Genomic DNA, 24,596 nt, shown 5'->3' with positions numbered 1-24,596 from the left:
GTGCATAAACAATTCTCTCTGGAAATAATATGATTTTGCTATACGTACCAGAATTAACACCTTTCGTTACAGCAGAGGCTTCTTCATGGTGATATGCAAACTCCTACACTATCATCTGCTCTCATTTATTTACAGGCATTACCCCTTTCAGTGTGCAATGATCATTGCTATTTAGGTTACAGAAAAGCCAAGAAGGAAGGAGAGGAATTTTGCTGCTATGATTGCCTCCCGTGTCCTGAAGGAAAGATAACAAACCAGAAGGGTACAGTATACAGTATACAGTATACATTGTTTATAAATTACATATGGTGTGATCCACTACATACTTATGTCAAACTAATTTCCCTCATAACTGGAGCAACTGGTGGTTACTGTCTGATATTACCCCTGAATGTCATAGTGACTTAAGGTCATAGTGGGCCGAAGCATTAAGCATAACCTGAAAAATGAAAGATGGAACATTCAAAAAATCTTAAAGTTGAGCTACCATGCATACTTTTATCTCCTAATTCTCATTTTTGTTTCGGTTTGGCTCACACAGACACCAGTTTTATTAAAATAAGCATTTTAAAAAACAAATATGTAATTGTGTGCTTCCATACGATAAATACAGTCATACCTTCAATCTCAAACGCTTTGGCTCCTAAAGAAATCGGCTCCCAAACGAGTGTTCCGGTTTTTGAACGATTTTGGGAAGCACAATGTCCTCTGCAGCTTCTGATTGGCTGCAGAAGCTTCCTGAAGCCAATCAGAAGCTGTGCTTTGGTTTCCAAAAGTTTTGGAAGTCGAATGTACTTCCAGAACGGATTCTGTTCAACTTCCAAGGTATGACTGTATTTTCCGGCATAAAAGACAACTGGGGGTATAAGGCGACCCCCCAACTTTTCCAATTAAAATATAGAGTTTGGGATATACTCGCCATATAAGACTACCCCTCTTCCAACGCACACAAAATAAAAATTTAAAAAACCAGTCTCCAGTCCAGCTTGGAAATTTGCTCCACTTCCCAGTGACCGGGGGCTTCTGGGGCCAATTTTCAAGCGTATTTCTGCTTCATCTAGAGAGCTTGGTGTCCTCTGATTTAATTTGCTGTCATTTTATCCTTTGGTGGGGAGTTGCTGCAGGAGCTGCTGCTGTAGCCAGCGTATAAGATGACCCCTGACTTTTGAGAAGATTTTCCCGGGTTAAAAAGTAGTCTTATATGCCAGAAAATACAGTATTATATACCTAATACAATGTGCACAGAAAAAATGACTGCTAAAATGGACAAACTAGTTACTCTGTGAAGTAAAAGATGCAATCTAAACTTGCTCTGTGTCTTTTATTTCATTTTATTAATCTAGAAAATTTCTATACACTTTAATATAAATAAATAAATAAATAAATAAATAAATAAATAAAAGTACAATATAAACCAAAATATGATTAAAATTATTAGGTACTTTATAAACACACACACACACACACAGCAAAATGCAATGACAGAGATAGAAAGACAAATGGTTTTAGTATTATTAATGTGTGGCAAAGAAGTCAGGGCGATAACAGTGAACTAATCACCGTGGGGGAGGAGAATCACAAACAACACAACCCATATACAGTATGTGAACACAATGTACACAATCTGTTTTCTGCACATTTTTATGCTTTATTTATTTATTTATTTATTCTCTTTCATAGAATTTCTGGACCCTTTCTTCTTTTTGAAGTGAACCTGGGCCTCATTTTAACCATCTATCTGAAATGAACACATCACAGTCCAGAAATCCACACTGAAGTCCATATGAAGGGTTTTGTTGCCCATCCCTAGAGAGAGAAGTTTTGTTATTCAGACTGGCCCAAAAAGCTACACAGCTGAGTATGGCTACTTAGGTTAGAAACATCTTTCAGATACTGAGCTAAGAGACATTATTTAGGGTTGTCCAATATTGATGTCCATCCTTCCCCGTCAAGCACATAACACAGAGCATCACTGTATAGACACCTGTCTTTTCTCTTTCAGATATGGATGACTGTTTTGAATGCCGTGAAGATCAGTATCCAAACCATGACCAGGATGGATGCATTCCAAAAGAACTGACCTTCTTGTCTTATGGAGAAACTTTGGGGATCTGTTTGGCTACTTTATCTCTCGCTTTTGCTGTCATCACAGCTCTGGTACTTGGAATTTTCATGAAGCACAAGGAGACTCCCATTGTCAAAGCCAACAACAGGAACCTCACCTATGCTCTCCTCCTCTCCCTCATTCTCTCCTTCCTTTGTGCTCTGCTCTTCATTGGCCAGCCTGAGAAAGTGACCTGCCTCCTTCGACAGACAGCATTTGGCATGGCTTTTTCCGTGGCAGTTTCTAGCATATTGGCCAAAACCACCATTGTGGTTCTGGCTTTCATGGCTACCAGGCCAGGGTCCAGGATGAGGAAGTGGGTGGGGAAACAATTGGCCAGCTCCATTGTTCTTTCCTGCTCTCTTATTCAAGCAACGATTTGTACTGTGTGGCTGGCAAATTCTCCCCCATTTCCAGATTTGGACATGCATTCAATGCCAGAAAAAATTGTACTGGAGTGTAATGAAGGTTCAGCTTTCATGTTCTACTGTATCTTAGGATTTATGGGCTTCCTGGCCATTGTCAGTTTCACTGTGGCTTTCCTAGCTAGAAAACTGCCCAACAGTTTCAATGAAGCCAAGTTTATCACTTTCAGCATGTTAGTATTTTGCAGTGTTTGGTTGTCCTTTGTTCCAACCTACCTGAGCACCAAAGGGAAATACATGGTGGCTGTGGAGATCTTCTCCATCTTGGCATCTGGTGCTGGCTTACTGGGCTGCATCTTTTCCCCCAAAGTCTATGTCATTTTACTGAGGCCTGAGTTGAACAGTAGGAGACAGCTAATCAGGATAAATAATTAAAGAACCGACATCACTTTCTAGAAATATTATATGTACCTTTAATTTAACCCCATTGTACTGAGCGGCATGTAATGAGAAATTAGTTATATTCCATTCCTGATCACTGTCTCTGATGGATCAAGATTGTTTGAGATAGTCCTGCAATTCTGAATGTGGTGTTTCACAACAAATTCTCTTTGAGTTCAGATAACAGTAGGCTATTACAAGCTAAGTCCCGGCCTGAACATGGAAGATAATGCTCTACCCATTGCTCTTCATATTTAATATATCCCTCCTTGTTCCTGATATCCATTTGGTCAATCTGTATAGCAAACTAGCTCCTGAAACAGCAGGAATGTCACTTATTTTGTTGTGGAAGTCTTCTGCAGCTGCAGTGCCCTCATCCTTAAAGAACGGTCGCAAATGAATTATTCTGAACATGGCTGCAAGATTCCATTTCATGTTGGGGATTCTGGGAATAAATGAGTGCTGCCTCTGTGAATTGTGGAAGCGTCCAGTCCTCCCTTGTCGTTGCAGTAAATTCTAGCCAAAGAAGGAACTAATTGGGGCATTTTGGAGAAAACTCCACCATTCTTGATCTCTTTCAATGGTTTAAAGCTCTAGAAGGCAAGTCCCACCCCCCACCCCGAGAATTCTGCAATATAGCACTGAACTGGTAATTATTATTATTATTATTATTATTATTATTATTATTATTATTATTTATACCCTGCCCATCTGGCTGGGTTTCCCCAGCCACTCTGGGCGGTTTCCAACAAAATATTAAAATACAATCGTCTATTAAACATTAAAAGCTTCTCTAAACAGGGCTGCCTTCAGGTGTCTTCTAAAAGTCTGGTAGTTGTTTTTCTCTTTGACATCTGGTGGGAGGGCGTTCCACCGGGCAGGTGCCACTACCTCAGTGTGAAGGCTGAACGATGGGGGTGGAGACGCTCCTTCAGGTCTACTGGACTGAGGCTGTTTAGGGCTTTCAAGGTCAGCACCAACACTTTGAATTGTGCTCGGAAACGTACTAGGAGCCAATGTAGGTCTTTCACATAACTGGTGTTATGTGGTCTCAGCAGCCACTTGCAGTCACCAGTCTAGCTGCCGCATTCTGGATTACTTGTAGTTTCCGATGCACACAGTCCGTCTCCTCAGCAGCCCCTCAAATCTCCTGACTCTGTCCAGTCTTTGAAGTGGGGGGGGGATAGCTTTTTGCATTGTCAATTGCTCTTAATAACCCAGTGCTCTTCACTGGCCCAGCCAGGATGGTTTGACCTTTTTTTAGGGAAGCCAAAGTTGTTGAGCTTCTTTGGGGGGAGCCAATGATCTACCACAGACATCCAGTGATCTACCGGTAGATCTCAATCTATGATCTACAGGCCTACCTGTTGGACATGCCTGCCATAAGCTTACTCACGAATTTCTTACCTGGCACATTTCTGCAACTTGTGTTTCCCCTTCATATCCCAAATATTATCTATATACTTTAACTTTTACCGTTCACTAACACACTTTGGTACCCCAGATGTATGTCAATACACTGGACACACCGTCTCTTGAAATGCTGAAGGGGGCTCTCTTCCCATGATATCGTGACTGATATTGATTGATTGAGTTCCAAATCACAAAGAGGAAGCTACAAGCAAATGCACGCAGGTTTCTTTATTTTATATATCCAAGGAGACAAGGTGGCAAAAACTCATGTAAGTGAAAAAATATATACTTCAAGCTAAAATAAAACACAGTTTTTTTTAAAAAAAGTCAAAAACAATAGAACACCTAAAAGAAATTTAGAACTGGTTGTAACCAAATTGATTGTAGAATCCCCATCCATTCATTCCCCATTCAACATGGAAAAAAACATAAACTTGGGTATTTTGAGCTAGCAGCTGTGACCACATAACTTGATCAAATACCCACATAGCGCGGGTATTTTGAGCTGGCAGTTGTGACCACATATTTAATGATCAAGCATAATACCTAATCAGGCTTACATTCATTCTAATGATGGGAATAAAACCTGAAAAACACAGCTCCTCATGCAGCTATCTATGATTGAATACTTCTTCCCAGAGCAAAAAATTGTTCATGCCTGTAATTGTTCATGCCTGTAATGATGACAACGACAAAATATTCTATTCCTTAAAATGGAACAGAATGACAGCTAATTGTATCTATAGTTGGAAAATAGGAATTAAGAATTTTAATCATTTATCCTTATTAGTTGCCCCCTAGTGTTCAACTCAGGCCTAACCACAATTATATAGCATTTTGGTAAAAATATACAAATCAGTAACCCCGCACTGGAAGCTAAGATGGAGAAGATCTCCACGGCCACCGTGTATTTCCCCTTGGTGCTCTGGTAGGTGGGAACAAAGGACAACCAAACACTGCAAAACAGAAGCATACTGAAGGTGATAAACTTGGCTTCATTAAAACTGTCAGGTAATTTCCTGGCTAGGAAAGCCACAGTGAAGCTGACAATGGCTAGGAAGCCCATAAAGCCCAAAACACAGTAAAACATAATAACTGAACCTTCATTACATTCCAGAACAATTTCTTCAGTCACTGAGTGCATGTCAAAATACAAGAATGGGGGAGAGGTTGCCAGCCACACAGCACAAATAGTGGTTTGAATAAGGGAGCACGACAGAACAATGGAAAAGGCCAGTCTTTTCCCTATCCATTTCCTCATCCTGGACCCAGGCTTGGTCGCCGTGAAAGCCATGATGACGGTGATGGTTTTGGCCAACACACAAGAAACTGCCAGTGAGAAGATAATGCCAAACGCAGGTTGTCGAAAGAGGCATGGTATCTTCTCAGGCTGACCAATGAATAGGAATACACAAAGGAAGCAGAGCAGTAGGGAGATGAGGAGACCGTAGGTGAGGCTCCGGTTGTTGGCTTTGACTATGGGAGTGTCTTGGTGCTTAATGAAGACTCCAAGCACCAGAGCTGTGAGGAAAGAGAAGGAAAGAGCAAAAATGGACAAACTGGTCCCCAGAGGTTCATCATAAGACAAGAAGCTTATCTTTTTTGGAACACATAAATCCTGGCCACGGTTTGGATATTGATCTTCTTGACATTGAATGCAGTCATCCATGTCTGTAAAAAAAAATAGCTTTTTATATATGGTAGCCCCGTATATGGGGCAATACATTAATAATTCCTTAAAATTTAAAAGTGCTCTATGAGGGCTGGTCATTGAAAGCTAATTTCATGACCAAAAAAATGTAATGATGTTGAGATGATCCAGAGAAACCTTGTACTTGGAACATCTCATATTAAGCTTCAGACAAAATCTTTCTTAATCCTAAAACTGAAGTTGCCTTCTCTCTTTGCACAGCACAACCTTGAAGACAGTACCACCTCAGCTTTTATTGGGATATAGTGTAATATGTTTTGCCTTTTCTCAGATGAGGTGCTACACACAATCAGTCATCATATCGTTCTTTTTCTTGGCAATATTATGGATACCAACCATATATTTTTTTTAAAGCTTTTGTACATTATATTTCTTACCTGTCTTATTTGAGATCTTCCCTTCTGGACAAGGCAAGCAATCATAGCAACAAAATGGTCTCCCTTCCTTCTTAGCCCTCCTATAACCCAGATGACAGTTGTCATTACACAATGAACGGGGCGGTGTCTGTGCACGATTGAAAGACATAATGCATTTTAACACTCAGAAAGTACAATTTTGGAGTTTGGATATCATAAGAAATTGCTTGATTCTGGAAAGACAGGAACCCTTTGGGGACATTCTACTCATGTGTAAAGCCAATGGAATACTGCACTAAATTTCCTCTGCCCCGGCTTCAGCTTTTATTCCTGTTGCTCTTCAAGAGTTCTACCAGCATTCAAAATCACTCAGGGAGCCTCCATTAATATGATTAAAATCAATAAAAATGTAAAGCATTGTAGCTTCACAGCATGGCCAGAGAAGAACTTTGAGTGGGGGCTACTAAATAAATCCTAACTATAGAAAGCCAGTGTAAGTTACACCAACTCTTTTTTGTGGGCTAAGTTCTGCTGGGTTGCAGATCACATGACCAAGCTGAAAGGGATTTGAAATAGGTGTAAGCCTCTCCTTGCCCCATCCCACCTTTGCCATACACCTTCCATGCTAGGGGAATTCCACCTTGGGGGAGGGGAGGGCGCGTACACCAGCTTATGTTGCACTGATCTAAACCTCATTGTCTGAGATGGTGTGCCTGGTGTACCAGCCAGGGTGAGGTATTTACACCAGTGTAGCTTCCACTGAGCCTTTGCTCAGCTAGGAAAGCCTAAGATCTGCTGACTCCAAACTCTCTCATCCTGATGAATCTTGGATTTAGATTTGACTATGAAGTCTGTTTTTCCGAACAAACACAGACCTCCTATCAATCATGGGGCCTGATAAATCAGGATTAAGGGCTGACAACAGACAGTATATAAACAGTATTTCACATTTTTAACATTGCTGAAATGAGATGAGGCTGTCCCCAGTTCCAGACACCATGCAGAGGCAGCTTAAGGTCCAAAACAGTTTACTGCTGCAGAAGATAAGGCTTCAGTAATACAGTTCCAGGAACACACAGACACGTTGTAGGCTTTGCAGATACCGATACAGATATAATAGTTCAAAGCACATTTCAGTTGCTTGACTAATTCAAGATGTAACACAGACTCTGACTCACTTTTCAAGACTAACCCTAACACACAACACCCACCCCAACATTAATGAGCTGACATGCCTTAATAACTTATATAGTCAGCACTGGTTGACTTATCTCGTACCAAGGGTGATTTTTGCTCATGAAGGAAATAAATCCCTTCGTCCACGTCCAGTTCATCCAACGGCTGATATATCTGGAAATGAACACAGACCCTACCTGGTTGAATTTTCTGGGCCATATAATGTCATCTGCAGAAATGGTGAGCACTTTGCCAGTATGAGCTTGTGGGTCTATTTTTCCAACTCTCACTCTAAGAAAAGATTGGTTTGGGAATGTGATCCAATTTATAACATCAAATCCAGCAACTAATGACCCATTCTCATCAAAGGATACCTTTTCCCCAGAACTGTTGTTAAATGAAACATATCTCAGGTAGTGGTGGAGCTAAAGTAGGATAGAAAAGACACAGAGAACAAAGCATTGCAGAGGATATTAAAATTTAAGATTCCATGGTGGTGGCAATATTCCACAGCTGAGTACTGTGATTAATGTGTGTTTTAGAAGCTTTGTGCAGACTGACCATATTGAAAAGCCTAAATATTAAAGGACATATGTTGTTTTAACAACAACAAATTCGATCCATGAGCATGATATTTGAGAGTGCCTTTAAAAAAACCAAACCAGAACTAGGGATAAAGTAAACAACAACAAAAACGCTTCCCTCCAAACTGTTGTTTTATTGCAGGAGTATTCTGCAAAGACTCTCCTCCCTGGAGAGTCTTGACTGAATAAGAGTGCATTCGTGGTGAATTTATTTGGGGTTAGTTTGTTCTGTATTGCTTCCCCAATACTGATGTCGGGGGGGGGCGGGGCTAGCACCACAACAAAAGCAGGGCAAAAAAGAACCAGAACGTTTGTGGTGTACAAAGTTACAGGATTTCAGCAGGAAGTTACAGGATAAGTGTGGAAATGAAGCAACGTGATTGTCCCGAAACTTTTGCAGCCATAGACAGTACTGAAAGGGGGATTGCATATGAATGCCTTGAAAGAATCATGAGAGCAAATCATCTTGTATGTGCAATAGAAAAACATGATCTGGAGGTGCCAAAACATCACCCTGTAAAGGAAGGTGAAAATCGAACCCTAGGTAAGGAGGGGGCAGAGATGTCAATGTGCTTCTTTACACATTGCAACCATTATGATTGTGATGGATGAATGTTGAATGCCTTTATATGCAGAAGTAGGACCCATTAAGTCATTTGGGGCTAAATTATTGGTAACTGGATATAAGGCATTCTGAGAGTAGGAGTGGGGCGAAACCAATCATGGATCCAAAATTTGGTGGACTTCCTGGTGAAGGTTCCAATATGGGCCTCTCTTTTGCAGAGCTGGAACTGGCACAGCAAAAATAGTGAGGACAACCACCCCACTTTCTGCCCTGGAGGACCACAGGCAGCAGGACTGCACATACAAAGGTTCTCTTTCATTTTGCCCCACCGCTTGCTAACCAGGAATGTATATATTCCCACCTTGATGCAGAAAAACAATGCTGTGTGACTAGTAGGAGTGGCTGGCGCATTTCCTGTGAAATAGAAGCTATAGGAGACCTTCCTAAAATTCAGTTCCCTACACATTCTGATTAGTTTTGCACCTACAGATGTGGATAATAATGCATTAATCTGCTGAGGATGTTACCTGCCATGGTTGTGTCCATCCCCCTCTATTTGCCTTTGCTCTCTGCTTGGATTTGAGTAATTCAATGTTGTGCAGCACATGCGCCACAGCATAGACAGCATTGTATATGCTATAGCTGTGGCCAGTCATGCTCATTTCAAAAACTGTTGCAGGTAGAGTTTCCAGCTTCTCCTCTCCAGTGCAGATTTTGCTGTCCACATTGTCTACTACAGATTTTAAGAATGAACAATTAAATGCATGTTCCCAAAAGTCTCTGATAAAGTCATCTTCTTTCGTCAAGGTAGGATTTCGTATTTGAATGAGTTTCTGGAATCCTAGCAACTCACTGGAATGTATTGCAAAGGATATGGCTCCATGGATTAACTCTATGCCACAACTTATTGGAAAGGAAGGTGATGTGAAATCCATCTGGGCTGTCATAATCCAGACCTTTGTTTTCACTGGTATATCAAAATATGCTGAGGAGCAGACTGTTGTTCTCACATAAGCCATGGTCTGAATTTCACCGTGTACAACCAAAGCAGTGGCAGTGCTACCCATGATAACCTTTACAATTTGAATCCCATAGTCCACCATTACATCGGCATTGCTGGCAAATGTTGGTTCTGGGATTTTGTCGATGAAAGCAAAGCAGATGCCACTCTGAGAGAACTTGGGAAATACATTCTGTACAAATCTCTCACCATTGCTGTCATCCAAATAAAGAATGCCAATCCAGGTCCACCTGAAATGAAGCAGTAACTGGAGCATGCCCTTATACTGATGGTCCACATTTGGGAACATCTGGTGGAAGAAAACTCCTTGCATTTTGTTATCTGTTATTAGGGCAGAGCCATATGAGAGCTAAACAATGAGGAGATGGAAAAGTTATTTCTAAGACAATGTTTTCCAAAGTAAAATAAATTTTGAGTTGGGGTATGTGATACAAAATGCTTATGCATCTCCCCAAATATCTACCGAGATCCCATCCAGATTTCATCTTGTTACTTAAGTGAATATCTATGAACCATGATGGCTCAAAATCTTCTCAGTTCCTACAGGTGTGATAGACTGAAGAAGGCATAGACATTCAGTTTGATCCAGTGCTTACGGTCCATCAGCTCTATTGGAAATGAGATCGTTTTTGGTGATCTCCTTCCCCATTGCAGTATTCCATACAAACCAAGCATTGCTAATGAGAGCCCCCCTCCCATTTGTAGAAGTGGGCATGGGGAACTCCAGGGTGGAAGAGGGATAGTAAAAAATGGCCCTTGCTCCCAGTTGCACTGACAGATTCTGCTCTATCTGCAAATAACCACTATATGATACTATTGTTATTTCATGCATCCACACAGAAGATTTGCTACCAAGCTGTGTTAGATACTCCACAAGGGTTGCAGACAGGAGCACTGAGGAGTAAATAGGGCAAGAGCTGGGAGGCTAGTGGACCAGGTCAGAGCAGCAAACTGTGCTTGCACCTTATTTATCTTCCCAACATACTGGAGATGAAAAGCACATCAAGAGATGAAGAGCTAAAGATGTTTGTATTCTGTGATGCTTTGAACCTGGATCGTGGCACACTGGTTTGGAACACTGGTCAATAGATTTAGTTTAGGAACATTGCATTGCCCATAACTTTGTTTGTATCCCTTCTTGGGTTTCTTTGTTTTAGAATTTACTGTGACATGGAGTTGGCAGCCAAAATATTTCCTGAAATTCCATTATTAGAGCTACCTCTTACTTACCTACAACAGAATCGTGCCTGATTCCAAACAACTATTTTAAATGATCCCAAGCACAAAGTGGTGCAGTTCAAGGCTAAATATTATGGAACACACAATATGTTGGAATTTTTCATTTCTTTTAATATTAACTAATGTGTTGCATAAAAACATTGTAGTTTAAAATTTAAGTTATTGTATTAATGTTTAATTGTTGTTGGGTTTTTTGTATGTTTTTAGCCATTTGTGTTTTTTATCTGTAAGCCACATTGAGTCCCTGTCTGGGAATAATGTGGGGGATGGATGGATGAATGGGTGGATAAATAAATAAATGAACATTTTATTATATTTTTTTTTTAAAAAATGTCCCTCTCTCCATCCCTCAGATGCTCATATCCAACAAATATATTGCTCCACAAATTGTTTCTGAAAGTCCCCTCAGATCTAAAAACTGAAAGAACACCAAAAATAATATTTGGCCTATCAGAAGCTAGTTGCTCTTTGGATCCTAGCCAATATTTGCAGTAACAAAAACCTTCAAGAATGTCGAAAATTTCTTTATTTCCCTGTAAGTGGTTATGCACATGAATACCAGAATAGCCAACTCTGAATCAACTGTAACTACTCTTTTTCTTGGACAGAATGTTATGCCTAAACTGAGTAAAAGGTGTTCCAATTTATCTCAAACCCTCTTTATAATCTCCACAAGAAAAACTTCACTTTGAAGAAAGCAGGATAGACAACAGCTCTCAAAATTCCTGTACTTTATGTGAACAACTTACCTGTGGGATCTTGTAGTTATACAGCATATCTGCCATGTTGAGATCAACATCAGAATTAGGTCCCCCAACGACTGCTACCAGATTTTCCTGGGTATCACACTTGTAGTTAGGAAAAAACTTGCCCTTTGTGGAGAGAAGTTCCATGGAGGCAAGGTATATGGATCTTGCACTGAATTCACTGTTACAGACATGGGCACCTAGGCTGATGTTGGCTAAGATCTGGGGATTTTCATTTATTTCTTTTAAAGCAAAAACCAAGGCCAGGATGTGCTGGTAGTGCTGCGTCAGAACTCTAAAATGAAAGAAATTGCCACCTTAAAATGAGTGTGCTAGAGATTTCAAGTCAATACTCAATTACTAAACATTTTTGCACTATATGGCCAAGGTTGAAGAACACATGAATTGATTTTTTACATTCACACCTCAACTTTTGACTTGCATGCATTTTATTCAAACAATAGCCCTCTTTTGGTAGCTTTTAAATAGCACATGCAATATATTTAAATCCAGGTTATCTACTATGTTACTGATACTGGCTATCAGGTGTTTTTTCTTTAAGGAAGCTATAAGTGCCCCTCGCCATCTCTTTAGACCAATGTGAATAAAATTCCCAGGCATTGTAACATCTACAGATTGAATACAACCGACCATATGACAGGCAAATAGGCCCATAGATTTTGAAGACTATAATAGAATCAGACCAGCAACAAATATTATCAGGATAGATATGGTACATTTAAGAAAACCCAACTCCTTACATGAGATCACCAAAAAGTTCAGGAGAGGGACGGTTTTGGAAGCAAATCGTATCTAAAAAACGGAAGATATGAGAAATAATGCCACCAATTATGAGGTCTCCTGACTGATGATACTTGTGACGAATAGGAAGAGGGTGACTAACATTGCATCTAGAAATAGGAACCTTGCTCACTGCTTGAGGAAGCAGTACTAATACCAACATGACAAATATCACCATACTGCAAGAAAACCACCTTTCTAGAAACCAAATAACCTGTTCCTACATCGGCAAGTCTCTGGCTTGAATGTACACTCACTCAGAAGACTGAAGCCAGGGTGATACGATACAAAGTTTTAGCAATCAGACTGATGCAGCAGCCTTCTGCCCCTCAAGCCCCAGGTCTAAATGGTGCAGGTGATATTAAAAGCAACCCTCTGTCTTGGTTCGATGTTTTGCTACTGGACACTGGAACTCTCTGTAGAACTGGAGAAGTAATCATAGTTATTGTCATAATCGCAAGAGAGATAATAACCAGCACAGCATCGCAGCCTCTGAGACAAGGGGGGGGGGGGTTGTTTATGACACTTCAGCAACACCTCCTATTTTATCCTCCTTAATAAGTCATCAAAAGACTAGCAGTAAAAGATAAAATAAAGACCACAAGGTCTTTGTGATCTTCAAAAAGAAAAGAAAGAGGCTCTTAAATGATAGCCAGTTTGCAAGATTGTGTGTGCATTCCAAATTGGGCTAGGATTTCATAATGCAAATGGAAATATCCATTGTTATGTTATGAATTAAGGTTTCACAATTCCAGTAGGGTTTTGTTTAATTCCAGTAAAGCACTGGGGTGGATGGATGGGAAATTTCCATCAGAATTGGGAGATGGAAGGTTCAAAAGCATCCTCTTCCAGCAATGCCCCTTGTGCTGCTCAGCTGACTGGAAAACAGCTGATAGTCATGAAAAGTGGTCTGCAGAAAAAAATGTGAAAATTATCTGGAGCCCAACCTTCTTCATGCTGTTTGATCCATCACAGGTTATGTTGTGGGCCTGGTAAGATTAGGCAGTGGGCAAGAAGCAGCCTGGTGAACACAGATTGCACACTTCTGAACGTGAAATAGAGTGGGGAACCATGTTTATTCCAGACTATGCATACCAACTGGATAATGGACAGGTTTTCTCAAAGGCCTGTTGGGGGCTATGTATATTGACTGGAAAATGTAGAAATTCCCTCTTCATGGAAGAATTATATGTATAAGGAAGCTGAAAAACACACACAGTGACTAGTTGATGTGCCCAGTAACCACTCAACTTACATCAGCATTGTTATAAGAATCCTAAGGCGTCGTAAATAAAATGAACATTCATAAGTGCACAAGGTTAAACACACATACATCAGGTGGTTCCAGACTCTTTCAGGTGGTTCGCAATTTAGCCGAACCACCTGTGACATCGGGGCCCAGTACGGGCCACATGATCTCCTGCAATGATTTTGCAAAGTTTTTTTGCAGATAAAGTCGCTCAGATTCGAGAAGAGGTAGACTCCACCATGGGAGCAGGGCCGGGGCGGGAAGAGTGCTAGAGTCCTGTCTAGTCAAGTTGTGTGGGATCAATTCCAATCTGTTACCTCCAAGGATGTGAACAGGCTGCTTGGATGAGTGAAACTAACCAGCTGTCTCCTTGATCCTTGCCCATCCTGGCTGATAAAAGCAAGCTGGGAAAGGCTGGGCGATGGGCTCTGTGGGGTGTGTGTGAATGTTTCCCTCTGTGAGGGAGCCTTCCCAGACCTGCTGAAAGAGGCGATTATCAAACCGGTTCTTTAAAAACCATCTTTAGATGCGGCCAATATGGCCATCTATTGCCCAGTCTCAAATCTTCCATTCTTGGGCAAGGTGATTGAGCGAGTGGTTGCTGAACAACTCCAGGCATGCCTGGAAGAAGCGGACCATTTGGATCCCTTCCAATCGGGATTCATCATGGGACTGAAACTGCCTTGGTCGTGCTGGTCGATGATCTCCGGCGGGCTAGGGACAAAGGTGAGAGCTGTTTCCTAGTTCTGCTGGATCTCTCAGCGGCTTTTGATACCATCAACCATAACATTCTTCTGGACTGTCTAGAGGGACTGGGAGCTGAGGGCACTGTTATATGGTGGTTCTGCTCCTTTCTATTGGGCTGTGTCCAGAAGGTGGTGTGTGTGTGGGGGGGTCAGTGTTCAGACCCCTAGGCTCTCACTTGTGGGGTGCCTCAGGGTTCTGTCCTCTCCCCCATGCTTTTCAACATTTACATGCAGCCGCTGGGAGAGATCATCAGGAGGTTTAGGCTGGGTGTTCATCAGTATGTGGATGATACCCAGCTCTACCTCTCTTTCAAATAGGAACCAGTGAAGGCAGTGAAGGTCCTGTGTGAGTGTCTGGAGGTGATTGGAGGATGGATGGCGGCTAACAGATTGAGGTTGAATCCTGACAAGACAGAAGTACTGTTTTGGGGGGACAAGAGGCGGGCAGGTGTGGAGGATTCCCTGGTCCTGAATGGGGTAACTATGCCCCTGAAGGACCAGGTGCACAGCCTGGGAGTCATTTTGGACTCACAGCTGTCCATGGAGGCACAGCTCAATTCTGTGTCCAGGGCAGCTGTTTACCAGCTCCATCTGGTACACATGCTGAGACCCTGTCTGCCTGCGGACTGTCTTGCCAGAGTGGTGCATGCTCTGGTTATCTTCCGCTTGGATTACTGCAATATGTTCTACGTGGGGCTACCTTTGAAGGTGACCCGGAAACTGCAACTAATCCACAATGCGGCAGCCAGACTGGTGACTGGGAGCAGCCGCCGGGACCACATAACACCGGTTTTGGAAGACCTACATTGGCTCCCAGTACGTTTCCGAGCACAATTCAAAGTGTTGGTGCTGACCTTTAAAGCCCTAAATGGCCTCAGCCCAGTATATCTGAAGGAGTGTCTCCTCCCCCATCGTTCTGCCCGGACACTGAGGTCCAGCTCCGAGGGCCTTCTGGCGGTTCCCTCCCCGCGAGAAGCCAAGTTACAGGCAAACCAGGCAGAGGGCCTTCTTGGTAGTGGCACCCACCAGATGTCAAAGAGAAGAACAACTACCAGATTTTTAGAAGACATCGGAAGGCAGCCCTGTTTAGGGAAGCTTTTAATGTTTAATATGCTACTGTATTTTAATATTTTGATGGAAGCTCCCCTGAGTGGCTGGGGAAACCCAGCCAGATGAGTGGGGTATAAATAATAAATTCTATTCTATTCTATTCTATTCTATTCTATTCTATTCTATTCTATATAAACCACATGCCTTAAATAGTACAGGAGAGAAATCCTGAAGCCATCTTGACTCTTAATGGCCCCAAATATTTCCTCTGCAGAAGGAAATGTCTTGGAAATACCTCTCCCAATAGTTCTTTTCACTTACAGATCCTTCAGATCCTGTCCAAAGGGCATATTTTGTGTATGAATAGGATAAGTCTGTGAACTGGATTCAAGAACTAAGGTATTTACTATTTCAACAGCATGGCCCAGACTGGCCAAGGTGAGGGCAACCAGCAAACCTTATCAGATTATCTTGACAAATGAGAGACAAGCTGCACTCTTGAATTTCTGTTGTAGACCACCTCTTTCTGTGATGCTTTTGGGTGGTCTTTGGCTAAGGGACCGCAAAATTTCTAATGTATTTAAAAGCTGCTACACACCTTTGTTCTGAGTCCTCACCTCCTTGTGGGGGTGGGGGTGGGGACAAATAAAGGTCTTCCTTGCTTTTCGTCTCCTGGTTCTTGCCTCCACTCATGTTTCTTCGACAGATAACCCCAATTTTTTTTACAACAGTATATAAGTGCTCAACTTACATTGGTATTGTGGGTGCCACATAAAGAACTGGTTTATGTGGGAATGGGAGGCTAGATTAGATGGACTCCCAGTCTGATCCAGCAAGGCCTGTTGGGTAATATAACTGGGTAACAGGTAGTTTATCATCCAGCTGGATAGTTCAGTTGGTTAGAGCATGGTGCTGATAAAGTCTGGGTCACAGGTTCGATCCCTGCATAGGACAGTTGCATCTTCCTGCATATTCCCTCCCAACCCTACAATTATCTGATTCTAAGGAAACTTCAATACTACCAATAAATTTCTGCTCTGAAGAAACCACACAATATAGGCAAGAGCAACATTTTTGTACTTAAATGTCCACTTCAGAAAACAATGTGACTATCTAGCCTTTGTAAAATAATTTACCAAGATAAGGAGCTTGGCCGGTAAATCACAAAACTACACCTGCAAGTTCCGCTCCCATCATATGGGAAACTTGGTAAAAATGTTTCATTTTGGCAGACATAGTGATCACACATATGAAATAACATGAGTTTGGGGAGGTGTATGCCCCCTATTAGATGAAAACAGAAGGGAGACTGCTTTATGTTGGACAACTGCTTTTAAAAAAACATTTTTAACACATCTCTACATATAAATATATTGCACAATGATTTTTATTTGAAAGACTCTTTTTTGAATAGCTCATTTTTCTTGTAGATGAGAAAATTATGCTGAGTTAAACATGTTTTCTTTCTCATGTCTCACAGAACCTAGAAGTCTGAGTAGTGATTATTTCCCCTCTAATTACCAGGTTAACTGTGATTACATTTTCTCCAATTCCCTGTTGACCTGTAGTGGGCACTAGCAAAATTACAAAACAACAGTGAAATATAGGTTTGTATTATTTCCTGTGCCACTTAGAACTAAGGCTAGAAACAGACACAACTTCATCAGTCTGTTTGCTGCAACTTCACACTGCATAATATTTGCTTGAATCAGTTCCATACCAAGGGAGTTGAAATTAGGTCCCATGGAAAACAAGGTGACAAACTAGGAATCATTTAAGTCCCTTTCAATTTAGTATGCACTATATCCAATTAGGCATGATCAACCGAACATTTTCATGGAGAAGCTGCAGTTCTGAATAAGTTTATTATCTCCTCTTTAATTATCAAATTAACTATTATTTATTCTCTTTGTTTTCAAAGTTCCTGGGGAATGCCCATGGCCATGAGCAAAACAATTGGTTGGCACTGAATAAACCATCCATATCCCTTTGCACTATTAAGAAAAGAGAGAAAGACAGGCAGAAATCTGTCATTCTGAAATGCAAATCGTCACATCTGCTGAATAAGTAGCCATTTGAATCTAATTCCAGGATTCACAGCTCCTTAAACAGCAATGCTGGAATAGGTGAAATTCTTTCTAGAAATCAGATTTTAATAGAAAATGATGGTGTTAGTTGTGTTAATATTTGTGCTATTGCCTCAAGCATGGTGTGCATGGTGAAATTCAGACCATGCTTGTCTTGAGGACATTGATCCAGTTTTGGGAATTCAGTCATGGCCTAAAGAATACCAAACTCCTGGTGATGACAGCTCAAATGGATTTCACCTCATTTCATTTGCAAAGACAGTGGGATATAGACTTCATCCATGGTGCTCTGTCTTTTGCAGTTCACTCTAAAGGGGTGTTAGGATTCCATAAATTTATTCAAAACAGGAACCCCATTTCAGAAAAAGAAGACAAATTTCTTAGAGTATTCTGGGAACATACATTTACCTGTCTTCTCCCTGACACCAAAGTAGACATGGCAAATGAGGAATTCTGCACAGGAAACGAGAAGCTAGACACTCTTCCAGCACCAGTTTTTGAAATGAGTGCAACTGCTCACAGTTACAACATCTACCTGGCTGTTTTTGCTATAGTTCATGCCCTGCAGTCCATGGATTTGTCCAATTTCAAAAAGAAAGCAATTGCAGGAGGACAGAGAAATAAGTTTCTCATCAAAGTGCAATGGCAGGTAAAATGAACAAAAGAAGAGGGGTCCCTCTCTCTGCCAAGTCTGGGTTTGGGGCAGCTGCAAACTTGGTTTCTCACTAATCCATTTTTCAACTTGTTTACTGGTGTTTCTTGCTCACAGTAAACACATTAAACACTGGTTAGTTTGAAAATACCTCATACTTGAGGACCTGCCTTTCAGAGCCAGCCTTCTTTCTTTCAGGACCAAGACATGCAGTGGCCTCTAATTTGAATGCACAGTATCTCCCTTTTACTAGATATTTGGCCATCCAAGTTTCTTGGAGCATGATAAAGTCAAATGCTTGATGAAATAGTTATCCAGACTTCTGGGCACGTAGGTGAACCAGCCTGCCATGTTCCAGGAGACAGTTTTGAGGGTCATAAGCGCCCAATGAGCAAGCTGGTCTTTGCACCTTCATACTGTTTGGTTAATGTCACTGTGGCTAAAGCCCAGTGATCCTAGTTTGAAGTGTGTTGTATTATTACCTTGCTTCTCTCTTAAGATTGCTCTCTCTCTCTCTCTTTAACTCTTCCCCTTAGCTCCAACGTTTTCTACGAAATGTTTCATTTAACAACAGTGCTGGGGAAAAGGTTTCATTTGATCAACATGGGGCCTTACAATCTGGATTTGATATTATCAATTGGGTCACATTCCCAAATCAATCTTTTCTTAGAGTCAGAGTTGGAAGCATAGACCCAGATGATCCCCAAGCATTCACTATTGATGAGGATGCCATTGTATGGCCTAATATCTTTTACCAGGTAAGGATCCACGAAACTTTTCAGATGGTTCCCATTATTTCCCGAAAGTTTAAAAAGCTATTTATTCTTCAGAATTGGAACCAACTTTGCCTCTTTGAGAGCCAGTGTGGTGTAGTGGTTAAGAGTGGTGGACTCGTAATCTGGTGAACCGGGTTTGCTTCCCCACACCTCCACATGCAGCTGCTGGGTGACCTTGGGCTAGGCACACTTCTCTGAAATCTCTCAGCCCCACTCACCTCACAGAGTGTTTGTTTTGGGGGAGGAAGGGAAAGGAGATTGTGAGCCGCTTTGAGACGCCTTCAGGTAGTGATAAAGCGGGATATCAAATCCAAACTCTTCTTCTTCTTCTAGATCCCTCTCCCAGAGCCTTAGCCCTGGCAGAAGGGCTACTGGGGTGCTACAGGGCATAGACATGGGTGAGACCCCATCATCATGCCATTAAGCATACCACAACCAGACTGATTCCAGTGTCTCTGGAACCAACCAACAAACATGGATGCAGAAACTGGGGTATTTGCCACACAGGTCACTGTCCCACTAGATGCCTCCAAGACCAACTGTTCTATGGCACAGTCATTAACAGTATTTGGAAATTTTAACTCCGTGTCATGACTGGAATACATATGTAGCCAGTCTTGGTGAGGGCAGGTGAAGTTACCCTTCACTACAATATTTCCTCTTTGGGATGCTTCCTTGATTCCCTCATCATCATTCATCATCATCATAATGTTGATCAGGGGGACAATACCACATCCACTGTATGAAATTGTTATTGGTGATGGGAATACTATGTATACTATGGCATAGTCATTAACAGTATTTGGAAATTTTAACTCTGTGTCATGACTGGAATACATATGTAGCCTTGGTGAGGGCAGGTGAAGTTACCCTTCACTACAATATTTCTTCTTCTTCTTCTTCTCTTTTTCATGTCAGCTAGATGAGGCTTGTTTATCTTAAGCACAACCAAAGTGAATGTTTCAGTCCTACTGCATAGAAAGTAACTCCTAAGACTCAAGCAGATTTATTATGCCATGCCAACATCAATCTCGTTCTCAGTTGTAGATTAAACTATATCATTTGTTGTTGTTTAGTCGCTTAGTCATGTCTGACTCTTCGTGACCCCATGGACCAGAGGACGCCAGGCCCTCCTGTCTTCCACTGCCTCCCGCAGTTTGGTCAAACTCATGCTGGTAGCTTGGAGGACACTGTCCAACCATCTCGTCCTCTGTCATCCCCTTCTCCTTGTGCCCTCCATCTTTCCCACCACCAGGGTCTTTTCCAGGGAGTCTTCTCTTCTCATGAGGTGGCCAGAGTCTTGGAGCCTCAGCTTCACGATCTGTCCTTCCAGTGAACATTCAGAGCTAATTTCCTTCAGAATGGAATGGTTTGATCTTCTTGCAGTCCACGGGACTCTCAAGAGTCTCCTCCAGCACCAGAATTCAAAAGCATCAATTCTTCGGCGATCAGCCTTCTTTATGGTCCAGCTCTCACTTCTATGCATCACTACTGGGAAAACCATAGCTTTTACTATATGATACAAACTATCTAAAGCTATTTTTTGAATGTTAAAATATTCTGTGCTGTCTTTTATGGACAGTCGCTTCCCATTTCTCTGTGCAATGACAATTGTCATCCAGGTTATAGAAAGGGCAAGAAGGAGGGGAAGCCATCTTGCTGCTATGATTGCCTTCCATGTCCAGAAGGAAAGATCTCCAACCAGAAGGGTAAGCATGATAATGTATCAAGTTCTCAGAAGTATTGCATGTAGTCCACTGGATGCATGTCGGGCTGACACTCAATTATCTAATGATTCTAAAAAACATTTGTAGTTCAGTTTTCCATATATTTTCCTACAGATTTTTGGATTAGAACTCGATAACAAAGCTCGGAAAAAAAGTGAATTCTGAAGGTTAACAGCGTTTTCAGTACTTGTATTATTTCAGGAAGAATGAATAGGCAATTTTTATTGGAGATGCTAATATTGAACAGTTTGAAGTGAATGGATACATGAAAACAAAGTCCTTTTGGAATAAATTTACAAGTTTACTTACATGTCTTCAAAAACATCAAATATATGTCATAAATATCAATACAATACCTTGTTGTGTCCAACTTAGAAATAACTTCAATTTAGAATCAAAGCCAACAAATATCGCTCTGGAGAGCTTCATTTACACCCTTACTCCACAGAGTTTGAGAACAAAGAAACCCAAAGGCAACTCCCTTCAAAATGGAGATTTGCAACCAAAAGCCTTTGTCACCTGATCTAATGTTAATCACATACATGTTAGCTGCTAGAGAACAACAACCAGTTATCAACTCAGTTATAAAACAAAGAGAGCTCTTCTTGCTGTTCTTTGGCTGCAATGGAATCTTCAAGTTAAGCCCTTTCACCAATGCAAAAAGGCAGTCCCATTCCAGTTTGAATTAAACCAATTATACTTAACAAATCTATATTACAACCCAAACGGAATGATCATTTCCTCCATAAATCATTTCAGTTTGATGGTGATGGTTAAGAGAATACAAACTGATATATGTAATATACAGCTGTATATTATGCCACTTGACTAAAACAAAATAAATGTTTTGATATATACATCCAGGCAAGATGGCAGCAGAGGCATTACTCCCATTTTATCATGGACAAAAAGCAGCAGTGGGATTTTCCTGTACCACTGAGCTCTTAGCATTTGGGTGCAATATTTTGTATCGTGTTTTGACCTATTTGCCTTCATTGGGGTTTTTCCAATATCAGAGCATGTACAACAAAATGAAACGTGTTTTGAAAACTACATTTTCTTTTTTCAGACCTGGATGCCTGCTTTCAATGTCCAGATGGACAATATCCAAACAATGACCAGGATTCATGTATTCCAAAATATATAACCTTCTTGTCCTATGAGGAAACATTGGGCCTCAGTTTGGCTCTCCTTGCTCTTTCCTTGTCGTTCATCACAGCTTTGGTGCTGGGAATCTTCATGATGCACAGGGACACTCCCATCGTCAAAGCCAACAACCGGAGCCTCACCTACACTCTCCTCATCTCCCTCCTGCTCTCCTTCCTTTGTGCTTTGCTCTTCATTGGCCAACCTGAGAAGGCAACCTGCCTCCTCCAACAACTTGCTTTTGGCTTCATATTTACTGTGGCTGTATCAAGTGTGCTGGCTAAAACCATCATTGTTGTCTTAGCTTTCCGGGCCACCAAGCCAGGGTCTAAAATGAGAAAATGGGTGAGGAAACACCTGGCCACCTCAATTGTTCTTTCCTGCTGCCTGATTCAAGCCATTATTTGTACTGTGGGGTTGTCAATCTCTCCTCCATTCCCATATTTGGACATGCACACAATGCGTGATGCCATTGTACTGCAATGTAGTGAAGGTTCACCTCTCATGTTCTACTCTGTGCTGGGCTTCTTGGGCTTCCTAGCCATTGTCAGCTTCAGTGTGGCTTTCCTAGCCAGGAAGTTGCCTGACAGTTTTAATGAAGCCAAGTTTATCACCTTCAGCATGCTGGTTTTTTGCAGTGTGTGGTTGTCCTTTGTTCCCACCTACCTGAGTACTAAGGGGAAATACATGGTGGCTGTGGAGATCTTCTCCATCTTGTCCTCCAGTGCAGGCTTACTGGTTTGTATCTTTTTCCCGAAAAGCTATATAATTATGGTGAGGCCTGAGTTGAACAACAGAGAGCAGCTAATACAGAGGAAAAAACCATCATTGTAATGTGGTACTCAACCCAACTAACGTTGTTCATCATTTAACCGCATTGTAAGCAATGGAAATTTAGTCATAGCTAAATATCTACTTTGTCATCCATGAAACTCACAATGCAATTCCAACCAAATATACTTATCCTCAGCTAAGTTGCACTACTATTGCAAGAAGAAAATGAAAGAGAGAGACAACAAAAAAGAAAAAGAGGACAGAAGAAGAGAAAGAGATAGAAGCACAAAGAAGACGGGAAAGAAAGAAGAGAAATGATTGAGAAAAGAAAAGAAACAATTAAGGGGGGAAAGGACTTAATGATTTTCCATCTGTTGAGTATGGAAAAAGCAGGGGAGGGGGATTAAGACATAAAGTCCAGATAAAACATCTTATCTACTTTCTGTTAAATAATATTTCTTTTAAGTCAAAGTGTCTCAAAGTCATTCATTTCTTTTCCCCATGAAAAGTCCAAGAGGAGTCCCCCAATTATTATTATTATTATTATTATTATTATTATTATTATTGGTAAATGTCAGACATGGTTTTTTATTCTTAATTCTCAATTTTAGTCCATTAATTCCCTCCACCATTTCTCCAGACTGAGTAATAGCAAATTCTCCCATCTGTGTCCACAAGTCTCTCCACTTGGGATCACATATTGGAATAATATTCCATAATTCTTGTCCCGTGTCTTTAAGAAATGTGCGACTCTGCACGCTTTGTTGTTAGTTTACACCTTTCGTTAATATAGGATTGGATCTGGCCATTCTCATGTTTTTGCTCAAACCCTTCTTTGGGCCTACAGTTCAGGACAGCGTGCTTGGTGTGCCTTGTGTTTATCCACATTTGAGAAAAATGATTGGTGAAAAAAGATAATGTCTTGATTGGGGCAAGAAGGCTACCCAGATCTTTGGCTGGAGCCATCCAAACACCCCAGCTAAATTAGAAAACTGCCTCTGTAGCAGGCCTGGTGTTTTGATATCTCAAGATTGGGTCTGTCATAGTGTAATTTTTACAACCACCAGAATAAGTCTAGTGTCATGAAAGAAAAGCAGGACTGTTCTCCCCCGCAAAAAAAAGCTTTTAAACGTTTTTAAAATATTTATCTTAAGGGAAATAGTGATGGTGAGGTGAATATTACTATATTCTGAATATATATATATATATTTTAAAAAATCAACAGCAGGATTTAGTCATTAACATAATTTAATGGTTGGCCTATGTATCTATGGAATAAGTCTCCTTTTCTTGGGCCCTGAATACCAGAGAAAATGCAATGGTTCCTATTATCTGATGGCCCCATGGGCTGAGATTAGGAAATGAATACCTTTTTTAAGGTACCATTACCATTTGATGCCATGTTTGAACCACCCTGATATTCTGTGAACAGCTCTGAGACCCCCAGGTATAGGGTGGTATGTAAATTCAATAAAATCATCATCACTACCATCATCCTGAATTAATGATATGATTGATCCTGGAATCTGACCACAGTAGTGCCATTTCATAGGCCTGAAAGGCCAGCACAACTTTGTGTTAGTCTTTGTTTGTTTCTTGATGCCTCTCTTTTTTGGTGGCCTTATAGATGCTTTGGAGCTTATTGTTGCCTCACCGGGGAGCCAATGCTAAAAAAACTAGATGAAATTAAAAGCCACTTGACAGACTGGCTCCAATACGTTCAAATAAACCAAAGACTGAGTTTAGACAAGAGAGATGGTCTGTCAAAAGAAACATCCAAGTTTGAAAAAGAGCTAACTCACAATAAAGGAAAACATATCTCAGGAATATGTCGTTGTTGTTGTTTAGTCATTTAGTCATGCCCGAC

At 41.1% G+C, this 24,596-nt stretch overlaps 2 protein-coding genes across 2 annotated transcripts in view; both read left to right on the top strand.

Moving 5' to 3' along the window:
* LOC307205227 (vomeronasal type-2 receptor 26-like) overlaps positions 1-2,904 on the top strand; it is a gene marked incomplete at both ends in the record, with an annotated part of 67,446 nt that extends 64,542 nt beyond the window's left edge. The window contains 2 exons of the mRNA XM_079957423.1: positions 136-262; positions 2,003-2,904. Of these exons, the coding sequence (XP_079813549.1) occupies positions 136-262; positions 2,003-2,904 (1,029 nt within the window). The remainder of the gene's footprint in view (positions 1-135; positions 263-2,002) is intronic.
* Positions 1-24,596, top strand: part of LOC307205699 (uncharacterized protein) — a 330,448-nt gene that overhangs the window by 110,784 nt on the left and 195,068 nt on the right. The gene's annotated exons all lie outside the window — the stretch shown is intronic.

Source organism: Podarcis cretensis, assembly GCF_951804945.1.
Source record: "Podarcis cretensis genome assembly, chromosome: 16".
NCBI classification, from domain to species: Eukaryota; Metazoa; Chordata; class Lepidosauria; order Squamata; family Lacertidae; genus Podarcis; species Podarcis cretensis.
This window is presented reverse-complemented; position numbering and strand designations above follow the sequence as displayed.